Source organism: Aythya ferina (assembly GCF_964211825.1).
Source record: "Aythya ferina genome assembly, chromosome: W".
In the NCBI taxonomy this organism is placed as follows: Eukaryota; Metazoa; Chordata; class Aves; order Anseriformes; family Anatidae; genus Aythya; species Aythya ferina.
In genome coordinates, this window is record NC_140313.1 from 15,643,984 (window position 1) to 15,666,906 (window position 22,923).

The 22,923-nt window shown below is 55.5% G+C and overlaps 1 protein-coding gene and 1 pseudogene across 2 annotated transcripts; both read right to left on the reverse strand.

Annotated features, from left to right (window-relative positions):
• Positions 1-1,970: 1,970 nt before the first annotated feature.
• LOC311426498 (uncharacterized protein) lies at positions 1,971-10,709 on the reverse strand (the record flags this gene model as incomplete). Its single annotated transcript, XM_084502862.1, is given in 6 exon segments — positions 1,971-3,165; positions 3,168-3,337; positions 3,766-3,844; positions 3,978-4,062; positions 4,179-4,299; positions 10,688-10,709. Coding segments are annotated over 6 exon segments (666 nt in total). The 3' UTR covers positions 1,971-2,976.
• On the reverse strand, positions 10,293-20,509 carry LOC311426304 (dual specificity testis-specific protein kinase 1-like; annotated as a pseudogene). The gene is made up of 10 exons (XR_014698949.1): positions 20,273-20,509; positions 14,410-14,531; positions 14,255-14,303; positions 13,968-14,114; positions 13,756-13,838; positions 13,352-13,442; positions 13,069-13,152; positions 12,587-12,676; positions 12,291-12,441; positions 10,293-12,097 (listed from the first exon to the last, which is right to left on the reverse strand). The product of XR_014698949.1 is annotated as a dual specificity testis-specific protein kinase 1-like (transcript).
• Between the last annotated feature and the right edge of the window lie 2,414 nt (positions 20,510-22,923).

A 22,923-nucleotide genomic window follows, 5' to 3' on the forward strand; every position in this document is an offset into this window, starting at 1 on the left:
ATATGACTGGCACTGTTTTGATACCTGTCTGACAATAGTATACAAATTAGGCCCTATCCATTTTCTACTTAAAAACTCTTATACTACTTCAGCTCCCCAGCATGCTTTATTATGTTCTCCAATTACCATCCAATATAATATGGTATCACGATTTTCCCACCATTTATTTGTGCTAAACCTGTAGGTAACATTTTCCATTTACATCTTCACAGAATCACAGAATCATCTCGGTTGGAAGAGACCTCCAAGACCATCGAGTCCAACCTCTGACCTAACACTAACCAGTCCTCCACTAAACCATATCCCTAAGCTCTACATCTAAACGTCTTTTAAAGACTTCCAGGGATGGTGACTCAACCACTTCCCTGGGCAGCCTGTTCCAATGCCTCACAACCCTTTCAGTAAAGAAGTTCTTCCTAACATCCAACCTAAAACTCCCCTGGAGCAACCTTAGACCTCCCCCCCTCATCCTATCACTGGGCATGTGGGAGAACAGACCAACCCCCACCTCGCTACAGCCTCCTTTCAGGTACCTGTAGAGAGCAATAAGGTCGCCCCTGAGCCTCCTCTTCTCCAGGCTGAACAAGCCCAGCTCCCTCAGCTGCTCCTCATAAGACTTGTTCTCCAGACCCCTCACCAGCTTCGTCGCCCTTCTCTGGACTCTCTTAAGCACCTCGATGTCCTTCTTGTAGCGAGGGGCCAAAAACTGAACACAGTACTCGAGGTGCGGCCTCACCAGAGCCGAGTACAGGAGGACAATCACTTCCCTAGACCTGCTGGCCACACTGCTTCTTATCCAAGCCAGAATGCTGTTGGCCTTCTTGGCCACCTGAGCACACTGCTGGCTCATATTCAGCCGACTATCAACCAATACTCCCAGGTCCTTCTCCACCAGGCAGCTTTCCAACCACTCATCTCCCAGCCTGTAGCACTGCTTGGGGTTGTTGTGCCCCAGGTGCAGGACCCGGCACTTGGCCTTGTTAAACTTCATGCAGTTGGCCTCAGCCCATCCATCCAGCCTATCCAGATCCTCCTGCAGAGCCTACTTATCCTGCGACAGATAGACACTTCCCCCCCAACTTGGTGTCATCTGCATGCTTACTGAGGGTGCACTCAATCCCCTCATCCAGATCATCAATAAAGATACAAAACCAAAAGCAAGGCCGGAGCTCCTAGACCAAGCTGGCACCACAGAAGGTCCCTGGGGAAGGAGCAGTGGCTGCCTTCCCAGGGTCACCTCATCCTAGAGGCAGAAACATGCTGTCACCTGTCCCAAGGCACAGTCCACGCATGAGCTGCACTCTTCCACTTTTTCTCCTCTGCAAACAGAGATGCAGCAAACAATTTTACTTCCTGTCCATCTACACAAGCACCTTTTCCTGTGCTTTTCTGCCATAAGCATGGTGCTGCCTGCCTCTCTGGGTTCCCGCACCCCAAACCTCATGCTGGGCTCTACAGCCTGAGCTCAGGAGCTGCTGGTGCCTCCATGGATCCAGTGATCCCAACTGAGCTCAGCACACAGCCTTCATTTAGCAACCATTGCCTTCCCATTGGCAGGGTCAGCCCTGGGCCCCCTGGCTGAGGGGATGGGGGCTATTACACCACTCCAGCTTTGCTCCACTTCCTGCAATTGTGCAGTTTCTTGTTACAAAAGCAGAAGTGGGAGCAGACAACAGCTCCTTGCACTTCCTCCAAGGGAAGTTACTTAGTTCTGCTGTGCTAAGTGCCACTGTGCATGGCATGGTGCTATGGGCCTGCTGCCGCCACTCCCCATACACGGGTGTCATTGATGTGTACTGGCAACACCTGTTTGTCCCAAACTGTTTCCAGGGTGTTCACACATCCCCAGCCTCTGCTAGACTGGAAGTGGGGCTCCTGCACTTGGGGGTACTTCTGTGATACTCCCAGCCCCTTGCCCAGCCTCACCTGGTCAGCCCAATCCCAGACTGAAAAGACCATGGAGGGCACAGTTACACAGACAGCATATTTTATTTCCACTTCATTAACAATGAAACATCCTCACCAGCTTAGATCTGAAGTAGGGCAAGGAGAGGTGCTCAGCAGGTACCACCGGGCTGTACTGCAGGAAGGACACCAAGCTCCAGCTCACAGAGCAGCTGCTGCACCCCACAGAGCAGCTAGAGCCAGCTGACTGCCTCACTGCAAAGCTTGGCACAGCTCCAGACCCAGCCTGCAGACAGGAAAGTCTTCAGAAGAGCAAGAGGCTTCACAGCTCTTGGGTCTGCTCCCCCTTAGTAGCCTTGCTCCTTCTCCCCAAGGGGCAGAAGTCTGGCTTTGGGCTGTGAAAGAAGAAAGGCTCAGCCCCTGTGAAGGGAACTGGCTCACACAGCTTGGGAATCCCCAACACCTTCTCTACCCAGGCCAGCAGCGAGCCCATGGCTCAACAGCTACCAGAAACAGGGGAAGCATAGGGGCTGTCGCAAGGGCAGGACCACTGCCTGTCACTGAAGGTCACTATCCAGCTTGCCATCTCACACCCAAACACCAGACAGCACTGCAGAATTACTGGGGAGAGACAAGGAAGAAGTGCTTGTGGCTACCAGACACAGTAAGAAGGGCAGGACTGAGCCTGTTCTGCTTCTTTCCTGCCCAGATGGAGATGAACAGCAGCATTCTGCACCACCTGCCTCCAGTCAGATCAGGTATTGGCATCTCAGGCCCAGCTGCCTTCACTCTCCATACCACAGCCCTTCCCCAGCCCAGGAGGAAGGCAACAAAGCTCCCAGAGCTTTCCACCCCATCTCAGGCAGGCTCCTGTTACAGATATACAAAGCAGGGTGTAGGAATAGATCACCTGTAAAATGATTCTTCTCTGGTAAACCCTGAGCTGCCAGCAATCAGGAGATTATTTAAAAGCATTTGCTTTGACAGATTCTCTGTTGACACAGTTCTGCTTGTCTCTCCCTGACAGGGTGCCCTGCCTCACCCTGGTAGGCAGCAAGCAGGAGGTGATGGTCACATCTCATCAGCATGGTGCTGCTGGATGACAACAGTGGCAGCACGCTCCACCCACTCCTGACTCTTGGCTTTCCATGGCACCAGCACCTCAGAGTGCAAGGGGTCACTCCAGGAGCGCTGCTCCTGCAGCTGGGGATGGCTCAGCTCGGAGCCTGCTGTTGCAGGAGGGTCAGAGGATGAGTTGCTGTTGAATCAGGCTTGGGTGGACTCTGCCCCTCTTCCTGTGACTGACTGAGGCTGCCCAACAGTGAGGTGTCCTCAGGCTCGGGGCTGAGCCTCTCCAGCACAGCTTCCTCTTGCCTGCTGTGTGCTGTCTGCCAAGCCTGGTTCAGGAACTCACGAATCTGCTGCAATAGCGCTGTAAGAGGGAGAGCTGCCTCATCATTCCCAACTCAAGAGCAGGATCCATCAACCTCTTGTTATCCTACTAAGCACAGGCCACCACCAAGCCCGTGAGAGGAGAACAAACTGTTCAATCAGGGCTGCCTCCTCCCAGGGAGGTGGGGTGAGGATGCTTCACAGCAGCCAAGCTCAAGCACAGCCTGCACTCCAAGTGACAGCAGATCTGGGCAGTTCTGATATCACCCCTAACCTTGGGAAGGTCTCTGCAACGGGGCTGGGGAAGGGTCTGGAACTGGACTGAGAAAGGGAAGACAAACCATATGCTCATCATAGGTGAGGGGCTCTTGGGTTGGAAGTGTCTGAGAATTTGGGCTCTGTGGGAAGTGCTCTACCCTGGAGGGCAGCACTTTCCCTGGAACCATGCTCAGCCCCCTGGGCACTCACCTCCAAGCTCTGGATGCAGCCCTCTGCTCCCAAATGAGTAGAAACTGGGCGAGAGAATGAGGCAGGACAGAACCAGGACCTGGAAACAAGATCAGCAGAGCTCGCAGCAAAAGGATATGAAAAGGCATTACTGGCTGCAATAAACACCTGTCTCCCAAACTTATGGGGACAGCCGAGGCCCCTTCCCAAACACTGGAGCTGAAGCTACTCACCATGACGCAGGTGCTCAATGTGGTCATTTTGGTGGTGGACTGTTTCACCAAAGCCTGCAGTTTGTGCAGCTGCTCAAGCAGAGACCTGAAGGAGAGCAGGCACAGCAGGTTAGCACAGCAGTTGATCCACAAGCTGCGCACCCCTCCTTCCCTTTTGCAGCCAGTGACAGACCACAATCCCAAGCAGAGGAACAACCTTACCCACCACATCTCCTGCCACATCCAAAGAAAACTCGCATGTTCTGCTTCTGCAGGAGCTGCACCTTCTTCTGCAGCTCGTGGTTCTGAGCTGTGCAGGCTGCCACCCTGCCCAGATATGACTCTTATCATATCGAGGATGATAAGAGTCCTCTCCCCTTCCAAACTGCCCCGTGTGCATGCACCACACCAAAGGCATATTTCGAATCTGTCCAAATGTTAATTCCTTTCCCTTTTGCCAGCTCAAGAGCTGTTATCAAGGCGATGATTTCTGCCTTAAGTGAACTCCCTGGCAGATGAAGCTGCTGACATATATATAACAATCCTCCTCATCTTCTAGGGGTATATCCTTTAAGTCTGGACGGCTGGAGACCGTTTCCATGGTCTTGATGCAATCACAAATGGGTGATCTGGAAACTGTTACTTAAGGAAAGAGGCTGGGTTCACAGTATTAGTGCCAAAAAAATTTAGTAAACTAATAGTCCATTATACACGTTCCTTTTTTTCTTCAGTAGCTATCAACAGGTGATCTACGTATTGCAGCAGTGTCCCTTTTTCCTGAAGGGGTTTTCCAAAGTTCAAGATTATAGGCTAGTTGGTTCCCGAATATGGTGGGGCTATTCTTGAACCCCTGTGGTAACACTGTCCAAGCAAGCTGAGTTTTCCATCCTCTATTAGGATTTTCCCATTCAAAGGCAAAGAGTTCATAGAATCATAGAATATCCTGAGTTGGAAGGGACCCTTAAGGATCATCAAGTCCAACTCTTGACACCGCACAGGTCTACCCAAAAGTTCAGACCATGTGACTAAGTGCACAGTCCAATCTCTTCTTAAATTCAGACAGGCTCAGTGCAGTGACCACTTCCCTGGGGAGCCTGTTCCAGTGTGCAACCACCCTCTCTGTGAAGAACCCCCTCCTGATGTCAAGCCTAAATTTCCCCTGCCTCAGCTTAACCCCGTTCCCGCGGGTCCTGTCACTGGTGTTAATGGAGAAAAGGTCTCCTGCCTCTCGACACCCCCTTACGAGGAAGTTGTAGACTGTGATGAGGTCTCCCCTCAGCCTCCTCTTCTCCAGGCTGAACAGGCCCAGTGACCTCAGCCGTTCTTCGTACGTCTTCCCCTCCAGGCCTTTCACCATCTTCGTAGCCCTCCTCTGGACACTTTCCAACAGTTTCATGTCCTTTTTATACTGTGGTGCCCAGAACTGCACACAGTACTCGAGGTGAGGCCGCACCAGCGCAGAGTAGAGCGGGACAATCACCTCCCTTGACCTACTAGCGATGCCGTGCTTGATGCACCCCAGGACACGGTTGGCCCTCCTGGCTGCCAGGGCACACTGCTGGCTCATATTCAACTTGCTGTCTACCACGACCCCCAGATCCCTCTCTTCTAGGCTGCTCTCCAGCGTCTCATCGCCCAGTCTGTACGTGCAGCCAGGGTTTCCCCGTCCCAGGTGCAGGACCCGGCACTTGCTCTTATTGAACTTCATGCGGTTGGTGATTGCCCAGCTCTCCAACCTATCCAGATCCCTCTGCAAGTCCTTTCCACCCTTATTCGAGTCCACAACTCCTCCAAGTTTGGTGTCATCAGCAAACTTGCTCAAAATACCTTCTATTCCTACATCCAGATCGTTTATAAAAATATTGAAAAGTACTGGCCCTAAAATGGAGCCTTGAGGGACCCCACTGGTGACCGCCCGCCAGCCTGACGCAGCCCCATTTACCATAACCCTTTGGGCCCTGCCCGTTAGCCAATTGCTCACCCATCGTATGATGTTTTTATTTAGCTGTATGGTGGACATTTTGTCCAGTAGGATCCTATGGGAAACCGTGTCAAAAGCCTTGCTGAAGTCCAAAAAAAATCACATCAGCTGGTTTCCCTTGGTCCACCATACGGGTGATCTTATCATAAAAGGAAATCAGGTTAGTTAGGCAGGACCTACCCTTCACAAACCCATGCTGGCTGGGACCAATGACTGCTTTGTCCCCCAGGTGCGCCTCAATAAGTCTGAGAACCAACTTCTCCATGATTTTACCAGGCACTGACGTGAGACTGACAGGCCTGTAATTGCTAGGGTCTTCTTTCTGACCCTTCTTGAAAATTGGCACAACATTTGCCAGCTTCCAGTCTACCGGGACCTCTCCAAATTCCCAGGATCGTTGAAAAATAATTGAGAGAGGTTCCGCGATGACGTCCGCCAGCTCTTTCAGCACCCAGGGATGAATCCCATCCGGACCCATGGACTTGTAGGGATCCAGGTGGAGTAGCAAATCCCGCACACGTTCAGGGTCGGTTGGGAGTTTGTCATCCCCACCGTCCCGGTCCTCCAGCTCAGGACACCCTGGGTCCCGAAGCCCATCATCGGCACTGAAGACAGAGGCAAAGAAGGCGTTAAGCGTCTCTGCTTTGCCTATGTCATTGTCTGTGAGGAGACCTTCCCTATCAAGGAGCGGCCCTATGTATTCTTTAGTTCTCCTTTTTCCATTCACATATCTAAAAAAAACCTTTTTATTTTCTCTCACAGACACAGCCAGCTTCAACTCTAGGTGTGCTTTGGCCACAGGAACTTTCTCCCTACAAACACGAACAGCATCCCTGTATTCTTTCCATGACACCTGGCCCTCCTTCCAGTAGCGAAACACTCTCTGTTTCCGCCTAATCTCCATTAGAATGTTCCTGGTCGGCCACGCCGGCCTCCTGCCCCGCCTGCCTGACTTGCGATATTTAGGAATTGCCTTATCTTGTGCTTCTAGGAGGCATCGCTTAAAGAATGACCAGCACTGGTGGACATCGAGGCCTTCAAGAGCAGTTTCCCAGGGGACCTTGCTGACTAGTTCCCTGAGCAGCCTGAAGTCCGCTTTCCCCATATCTAGGGATGAGGTTTTGGTGGCACTTTTCCTTCTGTCACTGTAAATTTTGAACTCAACCACTTCATGGTCGCTATGACCGAGGCAGCCACCAATCACCACATCTCCCACCAGACCCTCTCTGTTTTCTAGCAACAGATCTAGGAGGGCACCTTTCCTAGTTGGCTCCGTTAGCACCTGCACCAAGAAGTTATCATCTAGGTGCTTCATGAACGTTCTGGACTTGCTCGTGTCAGCCGTGTGGCACTCCCAGTTAACGTCTGGCAAGTTGAAGTCCCCCATAAGGACAAGGGGAGTTAATCTCGAGGCATCTCTTAGTTCTGTAAAGAATAATTTATCAGCGCTATCGTCCTGGCCAGGCGGTCTGTAATAGACTCCCACAACGACATCCCCTTTATTCGTTCGTCCCTTGATCATTACTCAGAGGCTCTCAACTTTGCCATTGCCGACCTGAAGTTCCACACAGTCCAGCCCCTGCTTCACATACATCGCCACCCCACCACCTCGCCTACCCTGCCTGTCCCTCCTGAAGAGCCTGTAACCATCTATCGCAACACCCCAGTCACAGGACTCATCCCACCAGGTTTTGCTTATGCCGATGATGTCGTAGTTGCGGGACTGGGCCAGGACTTCTAGCTCATCCATTTTATTCCTCATACTGTGTGCATTCGTGTAGAAGCACTTCAGGTGCGTCTCCTTACACTCAGCACCTTGTGGATCTGACCGAAGGACCTCACTGGCACACAGCCCCTCTGATTCTAGCGTACCATCCCTTAGGTCTTCACCGGCGTGCCTGGTTTTAGCCCCTTCCCCCTTCGACTCTAGTTTAAAGCCCTATCTATCAGCCCTGCCAACTCCTGACCAAAGATCCTTACCCCTCTCCGAGAGAGGCGCATCCCATCCGGTGCCATCAGGCCCGGTGTAGCATAGACCTTCCCGTGATCAAAGAACCCAAAATTCTGCCGGTCACACCAGTCTCGAAGCCACGAGTTTATGTGAACAGCACGCCTTTCAGCTTCGATCCCCCCTATCGGAAGGACAGAGGCAAACACAACCTGCGCCCCTGATCCTCTAAGTAGTCACCCCAAATCCCTAAAGTCTCTTTTGATCGCCTTCGGACTTCTCGTTGCTACTTCATCGCTACCAGCCTGAAAGACCAGTAGCAGGTAGTAGTCAGTGGGCCGTACCAGGCGCTTGACTTTCTTGGCAAAGTCTCTCACCCGAGCCCCAGGGAGGCAACAGACTTCTCTGCGGGTTGGGTCCGGTCGGCATATCGGTCCCTCTGTCCCTTTCAGAAGGGAACCTCCCATAACAATAGCCCTTCTTTCTTTTTTGAAGGATGATGTGGCAATGCGATGTGTAGGTCGCCTTGTCTTAGGCGCCCCCTCCAACTGGGACGGGTTTTTATCTACTTTGTCATTCAGATTGTCTTGTTCAAGTCCTTCATATCGATTATTTAAGGGTAGATGAGAAGGTGAGGTGGGCAGAGAGAGGGCTCGCCTACCACCCCAAATAGGCACCTGCCTCCATTCCCCCCCTTGATCTAGGTCTCCTCCTGCTGCCTGGCAGGAGGAGGGAACCTCCGTCTTCTGCATAACAGGAGACGCCTGTGCTGTGGCAGGCTCGTGAGCCTGCCTCAGAGAGGGTAGAGTGCACCTCCACCAGTCAATTTCCCTCTCTGATTCCCTGATGCTCCTGAGCCTGTTCACCTCCTCCCGGAGCTCCGCTACCTGGCTGAGCAGTTCTTCAACCTGGGCACACCTCCCGCAGGCATACCCACCACTGCTGTCGGAGACCGACAGAAGGCTGGGGCACACTCTGCAGCCCAGGACCTGGACCGCTGCGTGTTTCCCCGAGCCCTCCGTCTGAGTAGCCACACTGGTGACCGTGGCTGGAGATGCCGCACGAGATGCGGAGGCCACGTTTTTCTGCCTGGTTGATACCATGGTCAGGTTCTACGCGAGCAGGTTACAAGCACCGAAGGGAGAGGCAGCTGCAACAGAGTGACGATGGGCCCCCCGCTCGCCCTGCCCACGCCAACTGCCGCACCAACTGCCGTGCCACGCCCTTCGACGTGCCACGCCCTGTTTGCCTGTCCTGTTTGCCGCGCTCCTGGTCGGTCACGCTCCCTAGGGGCAACTTTTAAACAGCCTGGGAGGGGGCGTTGCTGGCTCCGCCCGCGCCTCGTCAGCCTCCCTCGCGAGGACTGCCGGGTCCCGGCGGCTCCCCCGAGTGGCCTCGATGCCGGACAAAAAGCCCTGCCCGCCTCGGTCCCCTGCTCCGCTGCAGAACACGTCTGCCCCGGAGCCGATCGCCTCAGCAAAATGTTTCTGGCTTTCAGTCACCACGGGCAGGCAGAAAAAGGCATCCTTTCAATCTAGTACCGTGAACCAAACTTGACTGTTTTCTAATTTTGTCAAAAGGTTATAGGGGTTGGCTACTACAGGGTATAAATCTTTTGTGATCCTATTGATGGCTCTTAAGTCCTAGACTGTACGATAGGTTCCATCTATCTTTCTAACTGGGCCTATATGGAGTACTATATTCTGACTCACATTCTACTAATAGCCCATATTTAAGAAAGTTATTAATTATTCCTTCCATTCCCCTTCTGTCTTCTACCTTTAGTGAATATTCCATTTCTCATACCTTGAGAGCATTTTCCTTTAAACCAATTTTTTTTTTTTCAGGTACTCTCCCAGGTACTCCTGTAGCCCAAACTCCCATATACACTTGGTTCAGTTCTTGCTGGTTCCATTATCTATGCATAGTCTTTTACTCCCTTATCTTTGGGGTTGTTAACATACAATTGTGCTAGCTAAGACCTACGGAATCAACGTCCTTTATCTTGTTCTCTGTCTCAATACTGATTAATTAGTATGTAAACCACTTTGCTTGAATAGCACAGGGCTGTTAAAGGCAGGTGTTTTGGAGGTCCACCACTCCTCTGTCTTGTCCACTGGCTGAACCTACTTTGTAGCAAATAGAGACGGCCTGTCTGCTGTTTGCTTCTGCCTTTACCACCCCGACACAGACTTCAGGACACAAAGCCAACGATCCCAAACCAGAAACTGGAATTTCACTAAAGCTGCCTCAATTGAGGTTGCCACTTCAGAGGCACTGAGCCAGAGCTGACTCACGGTCCCCAGGGGACACAGCCAGACCAAGTCCCTGTCACCCTTGGGGTCTGGACTCCCCACCCTTCTCAGTACATTCAAGAGACACATGCGGCAGCCTGGCTCGCTGGGACATTACTTCTTTATTGAACACTTTAAATAAGCTGGGTATATATTACTAGCAATTATTATTAACATTAATAAAAAACCGCAAGAGTTTTACGTTCACCAGTGCATTGTGTAGGAGGGAGGAAAGCTGGCTCCCATCCTTGCTGGGCATATCCCCCCTTGTCCCCCTGGCTACCCAGGAGGCACTGGGGGGGGGGGCACGGGGTACTCACTGCTGGTGGGGGGCAACACAGATGTGTCCCCGCAACCCTGGTGTGGTGTTGGGGCAGGAGGGTGTCCTGCATGCCAGAGGGCTCAACACCCAGGGAAACCCAAGCAGTGGCACCCTCCTGCTGTGCTGCACCCCCCTAACATCACCACTCTGCATGCCCCTGTGGGGGACTAGGAATGTTCCCCACACTTGTGGGGAGGCAGCGGGACATCCCCCCCTATCCCCCATCCCAGGGGGCTGCAAGAGCCCACTGAGGGGTGAGCTCTTGGGAATAGAGGATGGGCCCTGCCGCCTGGGGCAGCACTGTTATTGCACTACAGCCCAGCCCCACTGGGACCTCTGCAAAAAGCCAGCCTGCTTGGGTGCTGCCTGCAGCCCCCCCAAGGCCAATCCCATTGGAACAGGCACCTCAGCATTACCATCACGGCCACCAGGTGAGCAAGGACAGACTCATTGGAGGGGGGAACAGGACACAAAACCCCAGGCTCACAAAGCCACCCCACACACAAGGGGAGCTCCCAGGAGCACCTGGCTGCAGCTGTGGTCTCCAGCACTAGGACTGCACTCCTGGCAGCTTCAGGCTGGGCTCCGCCAGCATCAGCCCCTGGGCTTTCTGGAGGCGGCTGTGGTCACAGCAGAGGAGGCTCTTGGCCTAGCAGTTGAGGTTCTGGTAGTGGGGAGGGCTGGGCGCAAGCCAGTGGAAAACGGAGGTGAAAGTGAAAGGCCCCAAGCAGCAGCCGGGGCAGTACAGCACTTCATCCTGCTCCAACAGTGCCAGTGCTATGCCCAGGCAGCAGGGCCACGTGTTCCGTCTGCTCCAGCGCTGCTGCTGCACAGGGGATGCTGAGCTGGGAGAAGCCACTTTTCAACCTGCTGCCCCCAGCCAGTGGCTTGCTGACCACCACATGGTTGTTGTTGATGAGCAGCACATTGGGTGCCCATGGCTCCATTTATCAGGGCTGGGCACCTGAGGCTGTCACGTGGATGAATTTGCTGGCGGCATGTGCCAAATCACAGACCTACAGCAGCTTGGGGCTGTGGGGGCTGCAGTCCATCTGCTCCTCTGCTGTGGGACCGGGGGGGAGGCGTAAATCCCACTTCCCAGCTCCCCAGCATCCTCCCGGCTCCACTTCGAGCTGGGGGGCTGGGCAGGAGACTCCACACCCAGTGCCAGGCCCCCATGGCAGGGCAGCTCAGGGGAGGTGGGCAGTGAGTGGCACTTGTGGAGGGCTGCAGCAGGCACCAAGAAGTCACACTGCACTTCTACGACTGGCTCGGGCGTCATGGGGGAGCAGAGCTGCAGCGAGGCCGGAGGGGGCAGGTCAAAAGTGAACGAGATGACAGACTTGCTGGGCATATCAAAAAGCTTGATCTTCCCCCCCTTCAGGTCTTCACGCTGGGAGAAGGGGTTGATGTGAAGTAGTGTCTCCTTTGTCCTGGCCCTGCCACAGGGCTCAGGCAGCTGTAGCAAGGTGGGCAATTTGGAGGGGAATACGTCGGACTAGCTGCAGGACAGGTGCTGGTCCAGTTGCAGGTGCTGCGTCCCCAACTCATGCAGTAGCAACTGCTTGGCATGGCTGGCTGGCCTCCTGGCTACTCCTGAGCAAGAGCACAGGAGTGTGTGTGTCTCACTGGCACCCTGGGTGTGCCCAGGCACCATGGGGCAAAACAGGAAGCAGCCCAGGCAGTGAGAAGTGGGGCTGCTTCCTACAAGCCTTCTACCCCAGCCTGCTCCCCAATAGCTGGTGGGGTGGTAAAGGGGCACCCCCCCGCCCCCAGGACACCCACATACCGTTGAGCATGGGTGCTGTGCTGGGCACAGGCAGGCTGTCCCTGGCGCTGAAGAGGGGGGCCCCCAAACCCTCGGTGCCTAGCTGGTGCTGCAGGATGCCCTCCAGGCACTGTGAGATTTCCAGGAACGAGGGGCGGGAGGTCGGCTCCATCTGCAGGCAGGATGGGTCCCCATTGAGGGCTGCAGTCCACCCCCCAGCCCTTGGGGTGCACCACCTGGAAGCAGCTCCAGTAGGCAGGGAAAGGCAACCCCCGACGGGACACCAGGATTTGGACATCCCCGCGGCAGGGGCTCACACTGCAGCAGTAGAAAGCCATCTGGAGGAAGGCCGCTGGGCAGTCAAGTCCCACCATGGTGTGGAAAGCAGTGACATTCAGGCCAAAATCCTGTGCCAGGGAGATGGGGAAGAGTGAGGCCAGGTGCCTCACTCTGGTGACACGCCATGGTTGCATAAAGGAAGGAGGGACCCTGTGGTAACCCAAGCAGGGGGAAGGTTGCAGGGTGCTGGGACACAGATCCCTCCTGCTCCCTGCCTGAAGGCACCCACCCTCCTCTCTGGGCTGATTCTGGGCTCCAAAGACAGGTTATGGGCAGAGAGCATCCCTCTTGCTGCCAGGAGACATTGGGGATGTGGTATCCCCACCCCAAGATGTGGGGCAGCTCCCCATAGCCTCTGCCACAGGCAGGGAGCTCTGCTCATGTTGGTCCCCCTTGTTTGGTGACATGTCCCCAGGTCCCACCGCGTGTCATCCTTGCTCCCTCTGTCCCAGTGAGTCACCTCGGTGCGGGGCAGGTAGTCAGGGTCCGCGGGGACACAAGCAATGGTCTCACACAGGATGATGCCATATGCAAACACATCAGCCTGCAGAGAGAGGGGAGTCATGGGGGGTCCTGCAGCCCAAGGTGACATGCCTCTGCTTCTGTGAGCTCTCCCTGCAGAGCGACACTGGGTCCCCACCTCCTCAGCACCCTGGGGATGCCTGTTCCCATCCCTCCATGCCCCTGTGTGCCCAGCTGACCCCAGGGCTGCAAACCCTGCAGATGGCCCCATGCAGCATCACCTTCTCATTGTAGATCTCCCCTCGCAGCACCTCGGGCGCCATCCAGTACGGGGAGCCCACCACAGCCAGCGGCTCCTTCTCACTGCCCTCGCTGGGGGACACAGCAGGATGTCAGGGGCCCCCATCCCCCCCAAACCTCCCTCTCCCTTCCTGTGCCAGCAGTCCTCCATGCACCCCATGACTAAACTCCCTGCCACCAGGCAACCCACACCATGCCCTTTCCCCATCCCCAGACGTATTCATCTGTCCCGTGGGTCCCCAGCACATTGGAATCACCCCACTGCCCCCATCCCTGCCCTTCTAGCTGGACCCCAAAAGTCCATCCCTCCCCAGCTCCTGCTCCCATCAAGCTGGAACCCCTTGCTCCAAAGATGGGGACAGACAGGCAGATGCCACCCATGCACCTGTAGGTGGGGATCTTCTCCGCCAAGCCGAAGTCGCCCACCACAGCTGTGTAGCCGTTGGCCTCGCAGCGCACCAGGCAGTTCTGGGGGGACAGGGGGACCCTGTCACACCGCCAGCCCCCACCTCACCAGCCGCCACTCCTGGGATGCCCTGGGCACTGTGCAGCTCCTCAATGTGTACGGGGAAGCTAGGGCAGCAGGATGGACTGTACCTTGGAGGTGAGGTCACGGTGGAAGATGCCCTTGGAGTGCAGGTAGTGCAGCCCACGGGCAATGTCGAGGGCCAGCTGGACGCGTGTGGACCAGGAAAGGGGCACAGGGCTGTCCAGCAGCTGCTCCAGGTTGCCGCCGTTGATGTACTGGTGGAACAGCCATTGCCTCACTGCACCCCCCCTCTCCATCCCTTAAAGCTGGGTCCCCACCTCTCTTCCCACCCCATGGCACAGCCACCCTGTCCCCATGGAAACCCCCAGACTCACGGCTGCCATCCTGCTCTCACCTCTGTCAGTGCGTGTAGCTGCCCCTGGTGCACGCACACCCCCATGAACCTGCAAGACAGAGAAGGGCTGAACGTGGCCCAGGGGGCGGTGGATAGACAGGACACAAGCCCCAGGATCTCGTCCAGCCCCCCAGGCTCCAGGTAGTGGGACCTACCTGAGTATGTTGGGGTGCGAGAGGCGGTTCATCAGCTGCACCTCCCGCAGCATGTTGCCCCGGTTGCTTGTCAGCTTGTTCATCTTCAGCACCATGATCTGCCCTGACTGGCGGTGCCGCACCTTCAGGGGGGTACAAGGGAGGGCTCAGTACCCCACACGTGGAGCACCCCAGGGACTGACAGAGTTTGGGGGGGAGGCTCTCCCAGCCCAACAGCACCCCAAAGCCAATCCCACCCTCCCTGAGGCACTCCACTTTTTGTGCTCCCCCCAACATGCGAGTGCGGGACCCGCTGAGTTCGGCACGGGGAAGCAAGTGATCAACTCAATATGAGTGGTAATACAAGCTTCAACTTTATTGCACAGATATCCATATATTTATACAAACAGTTATAATTATGCCTACTGGTCACTATCCTATTGGCTAAGCCTAGAAGCGTTGCAAAAAATACTGTTCCTCCTACTTGCGGTTACAGCGCATAAGCTACTTCCTTATCTTCCCGGGCCTCAGATCCACCTGTTTATCTCTCTCTCAAGGACAGAGTGCTCCTTGCATATTTCACAAGTGTACTTCTCATCCGGCCTACTCCATGGCTATAAACTCTGTATTTTCTTTGCCTTGCTTGTACAATTCCTCTAGGGACCCGTGCCCTTGCTCTTTGAGCCATTCTTCAACACCAACACATGCCCAGACCCCCAGAGACATGCTGGCAGTTACTGCAAGCCAAAAGCTCAGCCCCAGAGGTACAGGACTGGGGCACAGTCAGGTGTGCAGCACAGGCTGGCTTTTTTGGCTCAGCATCACAAGCCCAGCCAGACCCCAAACAGCTGGTGGGGGGTGAGGGCAGAGGGGATGCATCCTGCCCAAATCAGCCCTGCAGGGCACAGCACTTGGCCGAAGCCATATATTTAGCTGGCTCCAGCCCAATGCTGTCGCATGAACCAGGAGTTGGCCCCCTGCCAGGAACAGCAGCTGGGAAGGCAGTCAAGCCTGGACACCCCTGCCCCCCCACACCCTGCATGGGGGGCAAGGGACAAGCACAGGGGCCCCAGCTCCGGATAGGGGACAATACCGGGGATCCCCTCCTGAGCAGGTGCAGGGGGTGGGATGGGACCCTGGTAGCAGCTGCCCCCCTGGCACACGGGGAGCTGCACACAGAGGCACAGGCATTCCTCAGCGCTGCTGTCAGCTCAACACTCTTCTCCTTTTTAGTCAATGCTGGTTGAAGCTGCTGTGCCTGTGCCAGCCCCTGGCCTTCCCCATGCTCCGCCCTGCCCCCCTCCCCCTGGCAAAACACAAAGGGCATCTGCAAAACAACAGGATCCCCAAGCACATGCTGCAGAGATAGGGACAGGAGGGACATGTGCCAGGGATGAGATGTGTTTCACTGACACCCCCAGCCCCACGAGCTCCTGGTGGTGGGCACCAGCATCTGGCACATGCATGCAGAGCCAGCTCATCCAGCAGGCAGTGCTGCCCTCCCATGTGGCATGGGGCTGGCGGGACCAGCTGGGTCACTCCAGCTTGGCACTAGCAGCTGCCGGGTGCTGACACCTGGCTCAGTCCCATGATGCTGCCTCACACAGGGTTGCCACTCAGCTGCAATTGGAACGTCCAGTGGCATGCACTGTGGCACTCCCCAGTTGCCATCCACTGTGGGAAGGGCCGGATCCAGGCCAGCAGCAGTGGGGAGCATCCCCTGGTGGGTGGTGGCTCACTCCAAGTGGCTAAGTTGCACCCACAGCCCAATTCCTCACTAATAAACCTCCTCCCATTGCAATAGCCAAGGTCAGGCCTGAGCACAACACGTGGCGTCTAATGTAATCCTGGAGGATCCTGTAGGAGGGAAGCTCCGGGACCCCTCCCCCCCCACCGCCATGGGATCTCTCCCAGGGATCCCAGTGAGTCCCCCGGCAGTGCAGCCTGGCCTTGGTGCTCAGAGGGTCCCAGCACAGCCCCACCCACAAGCCCACAGGGTCATCTAGCACCCTGAGCTTGCTCATAAGCTGTCCTGCCATCTGTCCTGCCTGCTCCACGGCTGGAGGACACCCCTGGTCATGCAGGAGAAGGGGTGAGGGTCCTCTGGCCTGGCAGGTGGCTTTCCACACGCACTGTCCCCTTCACCCAGCATCGTCAGGGGCTGGAACCATCCCAGCACCTTGAATGCCTTCCAGAAGCAGTGACAGCCCCTAGACATAGCAAGCCACGGCCTCAGGTGACGCAGGCCCACGCTGATGGGGTTTCCATCCCCTTCCTGTCATGTCCACCCCCCCCCCCAATGCCAGCATCGAAGGGAGTGGACAGCAGAGCCTCCCCAGGAAGCATGAGTTCCCCCCTCACCTCTCCACACTCTGGCCTTGTACACAAGAATTCCAGCACATTCCCCGGAGCTGAGCTCAGCCTGGCACTGGGGGAGGCAGCAGCCCACCGATCCCTACCTGGGAGCCAACCCTCACCCTCCGCTGATGCTGCCCAGCACCCCGTGGAGCCCCCGCATCATGCACCTAGCAGGAGACACCTCACCTGACCCACAGGCCCCTGCTCCCCATCCCATCTGCTGCCAGTGCCGCCCACACGGGCTGGGGGAAGGGATGGGGCTGGCTGCAGCCCCAGCCTGGGCACAAGGGATACTGGCCCTTTTAACAGCAGAAAACAGAGTTTTGTTTAAAGAGCATGTTAATCAGAGTGAACAGAAGGCCTGGGTCCTCCCCACAGCTGGCACTCCCATTTAAACGCAGTGCAAAGCCCCCAGAGGGGCTCAGTACCCCCCCCCCCCTCCCCCAGCACTCCTCCAGTGTCCCAGCCCAGAGCTGTCTCGCAGGGGCAGCATCCTGCACCCCTGCTCCCCATTGGGCAGCATAGGAAGGTGCTGAGGGCAGGTAAAGGAACACACAATGCCACAGACAACTCCATAGCAGCTGTGCCTAAGTTCCCAGGTATCCCAGTAGTGCAACAGGTCTTCTACTGGGCAGGACTGGAAAAGCTGCTCATCATGCAGAAAAGGCGGATCATTCAAGAAAAACTGAATTGCTGCTCCTGGGCCTGCCTCAGCAAATTTGCTTCCTCCCTGCCTGCCCCTCCCCCATCGGTGCCACACCACTCCATCCTGCTTTGTGAAACAAGGCAAGGTCCATCAATGAAGGGCACCAGATAAGAGCAAGCATGCCATTAGGAGTAAATAGAAAATCTCAAAGGTTCGCAGGGAAGCTGACAGAGACAGGCAGGCAGGTGCCATGTCACAGCCCTTGTGCAAGGTCTAGGCATGCCAAAGGGCTGCATCCTGGAGCCAGCATCTCCATGAGGACAGTGATGTCCAGGCACAGCCCCCGGGGGGGAGGGGGGGTGTGTGTGTGAAGCTAGGATGCTGCCTGCAGCCTCCATGCCTGCTGTGGATGGCACGTGGAGAAGCAAGCGAGCGATCTGGGAAGGAGATGCAACAGTGGTTTAAAGGATGGAAAAAGTGTCTGACACAGACACACCAGACTCAATCTACTCCATCTATCAGAGAGATGGAGAAGCAGCTTGTGTACTGGGTCTGGCTGGAACGTTAACTTTCCTGGCAGCAGCCCATACAGTGCTGTGCTCTGTACTTGTAGCTGGAACAGCAGTGTTATCACACCAGTGTTGTGTCTACTGCTGAGCAGCAGTGGCACAGCATTGGGCCTTTCTCTAACCCTCCTAGGGGGTGGGCAAAAAGTGAGGAGAGAAACATCACTAGGGCAGCTGACCTAAACCAATCAAAGGGATATTCCATACCATGTGGTGTCACACTCAGCAATAAAAGGTGGAAACAGGAAGAAGAGGGGAGGGGTGGGCTCTCTTTGGGAAAACGTCGGTCCTCCTCTCGAACACCGGCTGCGTGAGTTGAGGCCTTGCTTCAAGGACGTGGTCAATCATCGCTCATTTTTGGGAAGTAGAGAGTAATTTCTTTCCTCTGCACTTCCATATAGCTTTCATTTATTTTGTTTGTTTGTTTTCCTCCCTTTTTCCCCTTTTCCCTTTTACTTCCCCTTAGTTAAATTGTTTAGTTCATGGTAGTCTTTATTTAATTATTATAATTATTTCCCTTTAATTAAATTATCCTTATCTCAACCCGTGAGTTGTTCTTTGCTTTACTTCTCCCCCTCCTCATCTAAAGGAGGGGGAGTGAGAGAGCAGTTGTGGGGTTTAGCTGCCCAGCACAGTAAAACCACCCCACAGCTTGCTGCAATGTCCACGCACACTAGAGAATGGGTGGGCCTGGTGCCTCCAAAATCACACTGGGGAAGGAGAAGAAAACCAGCTGTTGGGGAGAGAAACCAGGCCCAGCTTTGTAACAGTGCAGGGCCTGGCAGGAAGCAGCCCCCAGGGACAAGGGCAGCTTTGTATCGTCAGTGATCCTGCCTGCTCCACACGGCCTCTCCAAGAGATGCGCTCGGGCTCTGGCTGCACTGGGAGTGATCCTGGGAATGCTGACAGATGGCTGTGCTGGCACCCACTGCCCTGCCTGCCCCTGGGCCAGCTGTGTGCCAGGGCATGGGGATGGAGGCTCGGGTCCCCTCCTCACCCCCCTTCACCCACCCAACCACTACAACTGAAATGAGTCAGGACCTGGTGTCTGTATGGAAGAAGGAGCTGCAAGCACCCACGGCCACAGAAAGCGCTGTGGGAACAAGGGAGGTGGGAGAAAAGGGGATCCTGTGCTGCCCTGACAAGCTGCATCCTCCTCACGAGCTTCACCAGCCCCAAACCCCAAGCTCAGAGGCTGGGCCTGCTCCACCATCCTGCTGAGATCTTGGCCTCAACCCACCATGCAGCACATAACCCCATCTGGCCTCCTCCTGACCCTGCCTCCCACTGCTGCCTGCTCTAGGCTCCAGCCCCAGCCCCTCCGCAGGCATAGCCCCACCGGGGGAAGCAGTGCTGGAGCGCAAGGAGCACACTGCGGCTCCTGGGGGGGAGGGTGAGCCAGGGGAGCAGGGAAGGTGAACAAGGAGACACCTTAGCCTAGCAGAGACAGGGCAGCATCCATTATTAAAGAGCTGTATCCACACCTGGCATTATTAAATCCCTCTGCTCCCAGGTGCCGCCACATGCTTCCAGCCAGGAATCGATAACAGGAGCCCAGACAATGGAGAGGCCATGGCCTCGTGGGAGCAACCATGAATGAGTGTTCCCCCGCGTCCCCACCCTGGATCCCCCCTCCCCACATGCTGCTCCTCCAACAGGCAGGATCCCAGTGATAGCAGCGGGGTCCTGGCAGGGCAGAGCTGCTCTCGAAGCTGCTCAAAGTGTAAGGGCAGCACTTGCCCAGTGGTTTACGGCATGCTGAGTGATGGCACTGAGGACAAAAACAACACGCACGTGCACTTCCCCTCAGCTGGGACACAGCGGCAGTAGGTGGGTGCCACTGCTAGGACCCCAACCTGTGCATAACCACATGAAAAGCGTCCCTGCTCTGGCAGGCTGTGCCCATCCACCCTGAGCATCAGATGGCTGTAGCATGAAGGCAGCTGCGGGGTGACAGCCGGGTAGGCTCTGCACTATCACCCCACTCCTACCCCTCTCACTTTCAGCGAGCTCCCTGTGTACCTCTAACTGAGGATTGCCCTGGAGCGGCTGCACCTCCTGCCACCAGCACACCTGGACCCCACAGCGGGCTCTGGGCATCCCCCAGGGGCTGTCTCCCCCGGTAACCCCAGTGCAGAACAGATCTGCCGCTACCCTCCACCCTCCGATGGAGGGACAACAGCAGTGGCGGCTGCCGGGCTCCCCAAGCACCTCCACCAGACCCCCCCCCCCACTAAACCCCATCGCGGCAGTACAGGGGACGCCCGGACCCCTCCCCAAAGACCCTCGGCGAGCCCCCGGGGGCGGCGCATACCTTGAAGACCTCAGAGAAGAAGCCGGCCCCGATCTTCTCGCAGTAGAAATCGTCGATGCGCGCCAGGGTGGAGACTGCGCTGCGCAGCGCCTGATACGAGGAAGGCCGCAGCCTCCCGCAGCCCGGCCACGGCCCAGCTACCTCCCCCTCGTCTTCCTCGACCCGTTTCCCCCTCAGTGCCAGCCCAGGCCTTCGCGGCTGCTTCTCCCACTCCATATCGGCTCCACCGAGCACCCCCAGCGCCGTTCACATCCCCCCGGAGCACGGCGCTTGGGGAGCTCCGCCGCCACCCGGTCCGGCTTAACCCAACGCTGCTAGTGACAGAGACAAGGAGCCGGTGGGGTGCGTGGTGCTCATAGCCCAGTGGCAAAACCCCAACCCCCGCCACGACACAGCGCTGCGCCTCTGCCGCCCCGAACGCAGGCGCAGGCACCGGCAGGGCGGAGCTGAGGCGGGTTCAGCCCTTAACTCCTTGGCGGCCGCCGGAATGGGCTCTGGTCCCTGCTTACAGCCAACCAGGATCGGATGGAGGCGGGGGGGAGTGTGGGGGGGGCTTTTGCCTCTCCTTGCGTGCCCACCCTTGCCCGACTGGTGCCCCTGAGGAAGTGGGAAGCGCAGCTAGAACGCCCCGTGTCTCTTGCACTCTGCCACGTTTCTCTTTTTCCCGAGCTCCCTAATGTCTCCCCATTTTCCTCCTTGCTGCTCCCGTCACAGGCCTTTTTTCTGCTCTGCGGGTGATCTGCCCCGTTCTTCCTGCCGCGGGGCCTGCCTGTGCTCCGTTCCACACGCCTTGTACCCACCCACCTACCTGCCTGCCTCAGCCCTTCCCGGGATGCTGTGCCACTGCTGCCAACCCTGTTGGGAAAGGCAGTCCCATGGAGTGTCTCCCAGCATGGCATTTTTGGCCAGTGCTTGGCTCCAGGTACAACAAACACAGCACAGACCAAGAGCCCTGGGTTTTATCCCAGGAGGGGAGGACAACCTAGAGCAAGGGACCCGAGCTTCTGATTTCTTTGCAGCAGGAGCAGCTCATCGGTGGTGGAGGGAGCTGCTTAGAGGAGCAAAGCCAGCTCAGGTGGGGCCAGGCCTCCCCATCTCTGCCCTTCCCTTGAGCACACACGAGCAGCAGCCCCAGCAGGGCCAAAGCAGAGATGGGGAGGCCTGGCAAGGCATCTTACAGAGGGAAGCTCACAGGACCACACCTGTTCCGGGCTCCTGCTGCTTACAAGTGGCTGAGTTCACATCCAATTAAGCTGTAACAGATAAATGAAAGCTCCGGAGAGGGTCCTGACTGTGGAAACTGTTGCTGCAAGATTTATGGTCCCTTCTCTTAAAGCCAGGGATAGAAGAATGGGGGCTTGATTAATTGCTTTAAAATAGATATTGCTGAGTGTCTTTGCTTACTACTGTGCAAATTAACCAAAATGAGGAGTCTTGGGGCCCCTCACAGAAGATGTTTCCTGACAAAAATGGGGAACCTGTCTCAAAAAACAGCTGAGATCGACCTTGTGGTTTGGACCTTGTGGTTTGGTTTGTGGAGTCTCTAATATCCAGCCAAGATGGACAAAGGAGAAAGACAAGGACAAAGCCTGGGAGGAAGACTACGAGCCTTCAGCACAAGAGACCCCCAGAGGGACCACCGGAGACTGATACACATGCACCAGTGGGAGGGTTCGGATTCCGGGAACTAATTATAATAACCCTGTTGCAGGAAGAATGGCTGAAAACATGAAAGACGCCAGTATGGTCAGATCATGCTCTCCCTTTATTACCTGAATAGCCTGACTTTTATAGCAAACTTAACATTGGTCAAAAGCACTGTGAGAAACACTCCATAGCCAATAACTTAGGCTCAGGCGAGGATCTCAGTGAAGTACTAATTTATTCGCGATTGCAATGGCGGGCGCCCCACAAGCAGGAGACAGCGCATCTACTAGTTCCAAAACACAGTTTATATACCTTTTGATGGCAGGACCCTCCCCTGTTTCCCCACTGAGTGGGTAATCCAGGTTCACAATCTATCTGATGCTTCACAAACAATGCATGGCCTTCAGTTGCCGGCCTGTTAAATTTCAATTTTCTTTTGACATTTTTACTGCTTGAAGTGGTAATGTTTCTTCACTTATCTGACTTGACTTGACACCATGATTTTCACCTAATTGTGCTAAGGAGTCTGGTTGTCTGCATTTTACAAGGTCGCCTGCTAAGCTTTCATATCATTGTAAGCATATCTCAGTACCACATTCCCTCCTTCCAAACAATGTAACTCTGCAAAAACAACATTTCTATTCCCACAGCACTCAGACAAACAACTGCAAGAAAACAACCCCACCTGCAAGAAAACAACCCCCTTGTGATTAGCAGTCACGTAGATCCCGTCCTTGAAGCCAGCTGCTGGCAACAATATTTTTTTAATTCCTCATTCAGGCAATGTGGGAACATTGTCATGGAAACTTCTCATAGTCGTCCTGGCAGCTTGGTTTGCTCAGCTGCAGCAAGTCATGGTCTCCTTGCTGTTTCAAAAATTCCTCAACAATTCCCCTTTTTTTTTTTCTGAGCAAACCAAGCCCAATGTAACAGTTTTGCAAGTAACCTTTTAACCACATTTATTACAATACAACACGCAATGATGATTAACACCACAACAAACA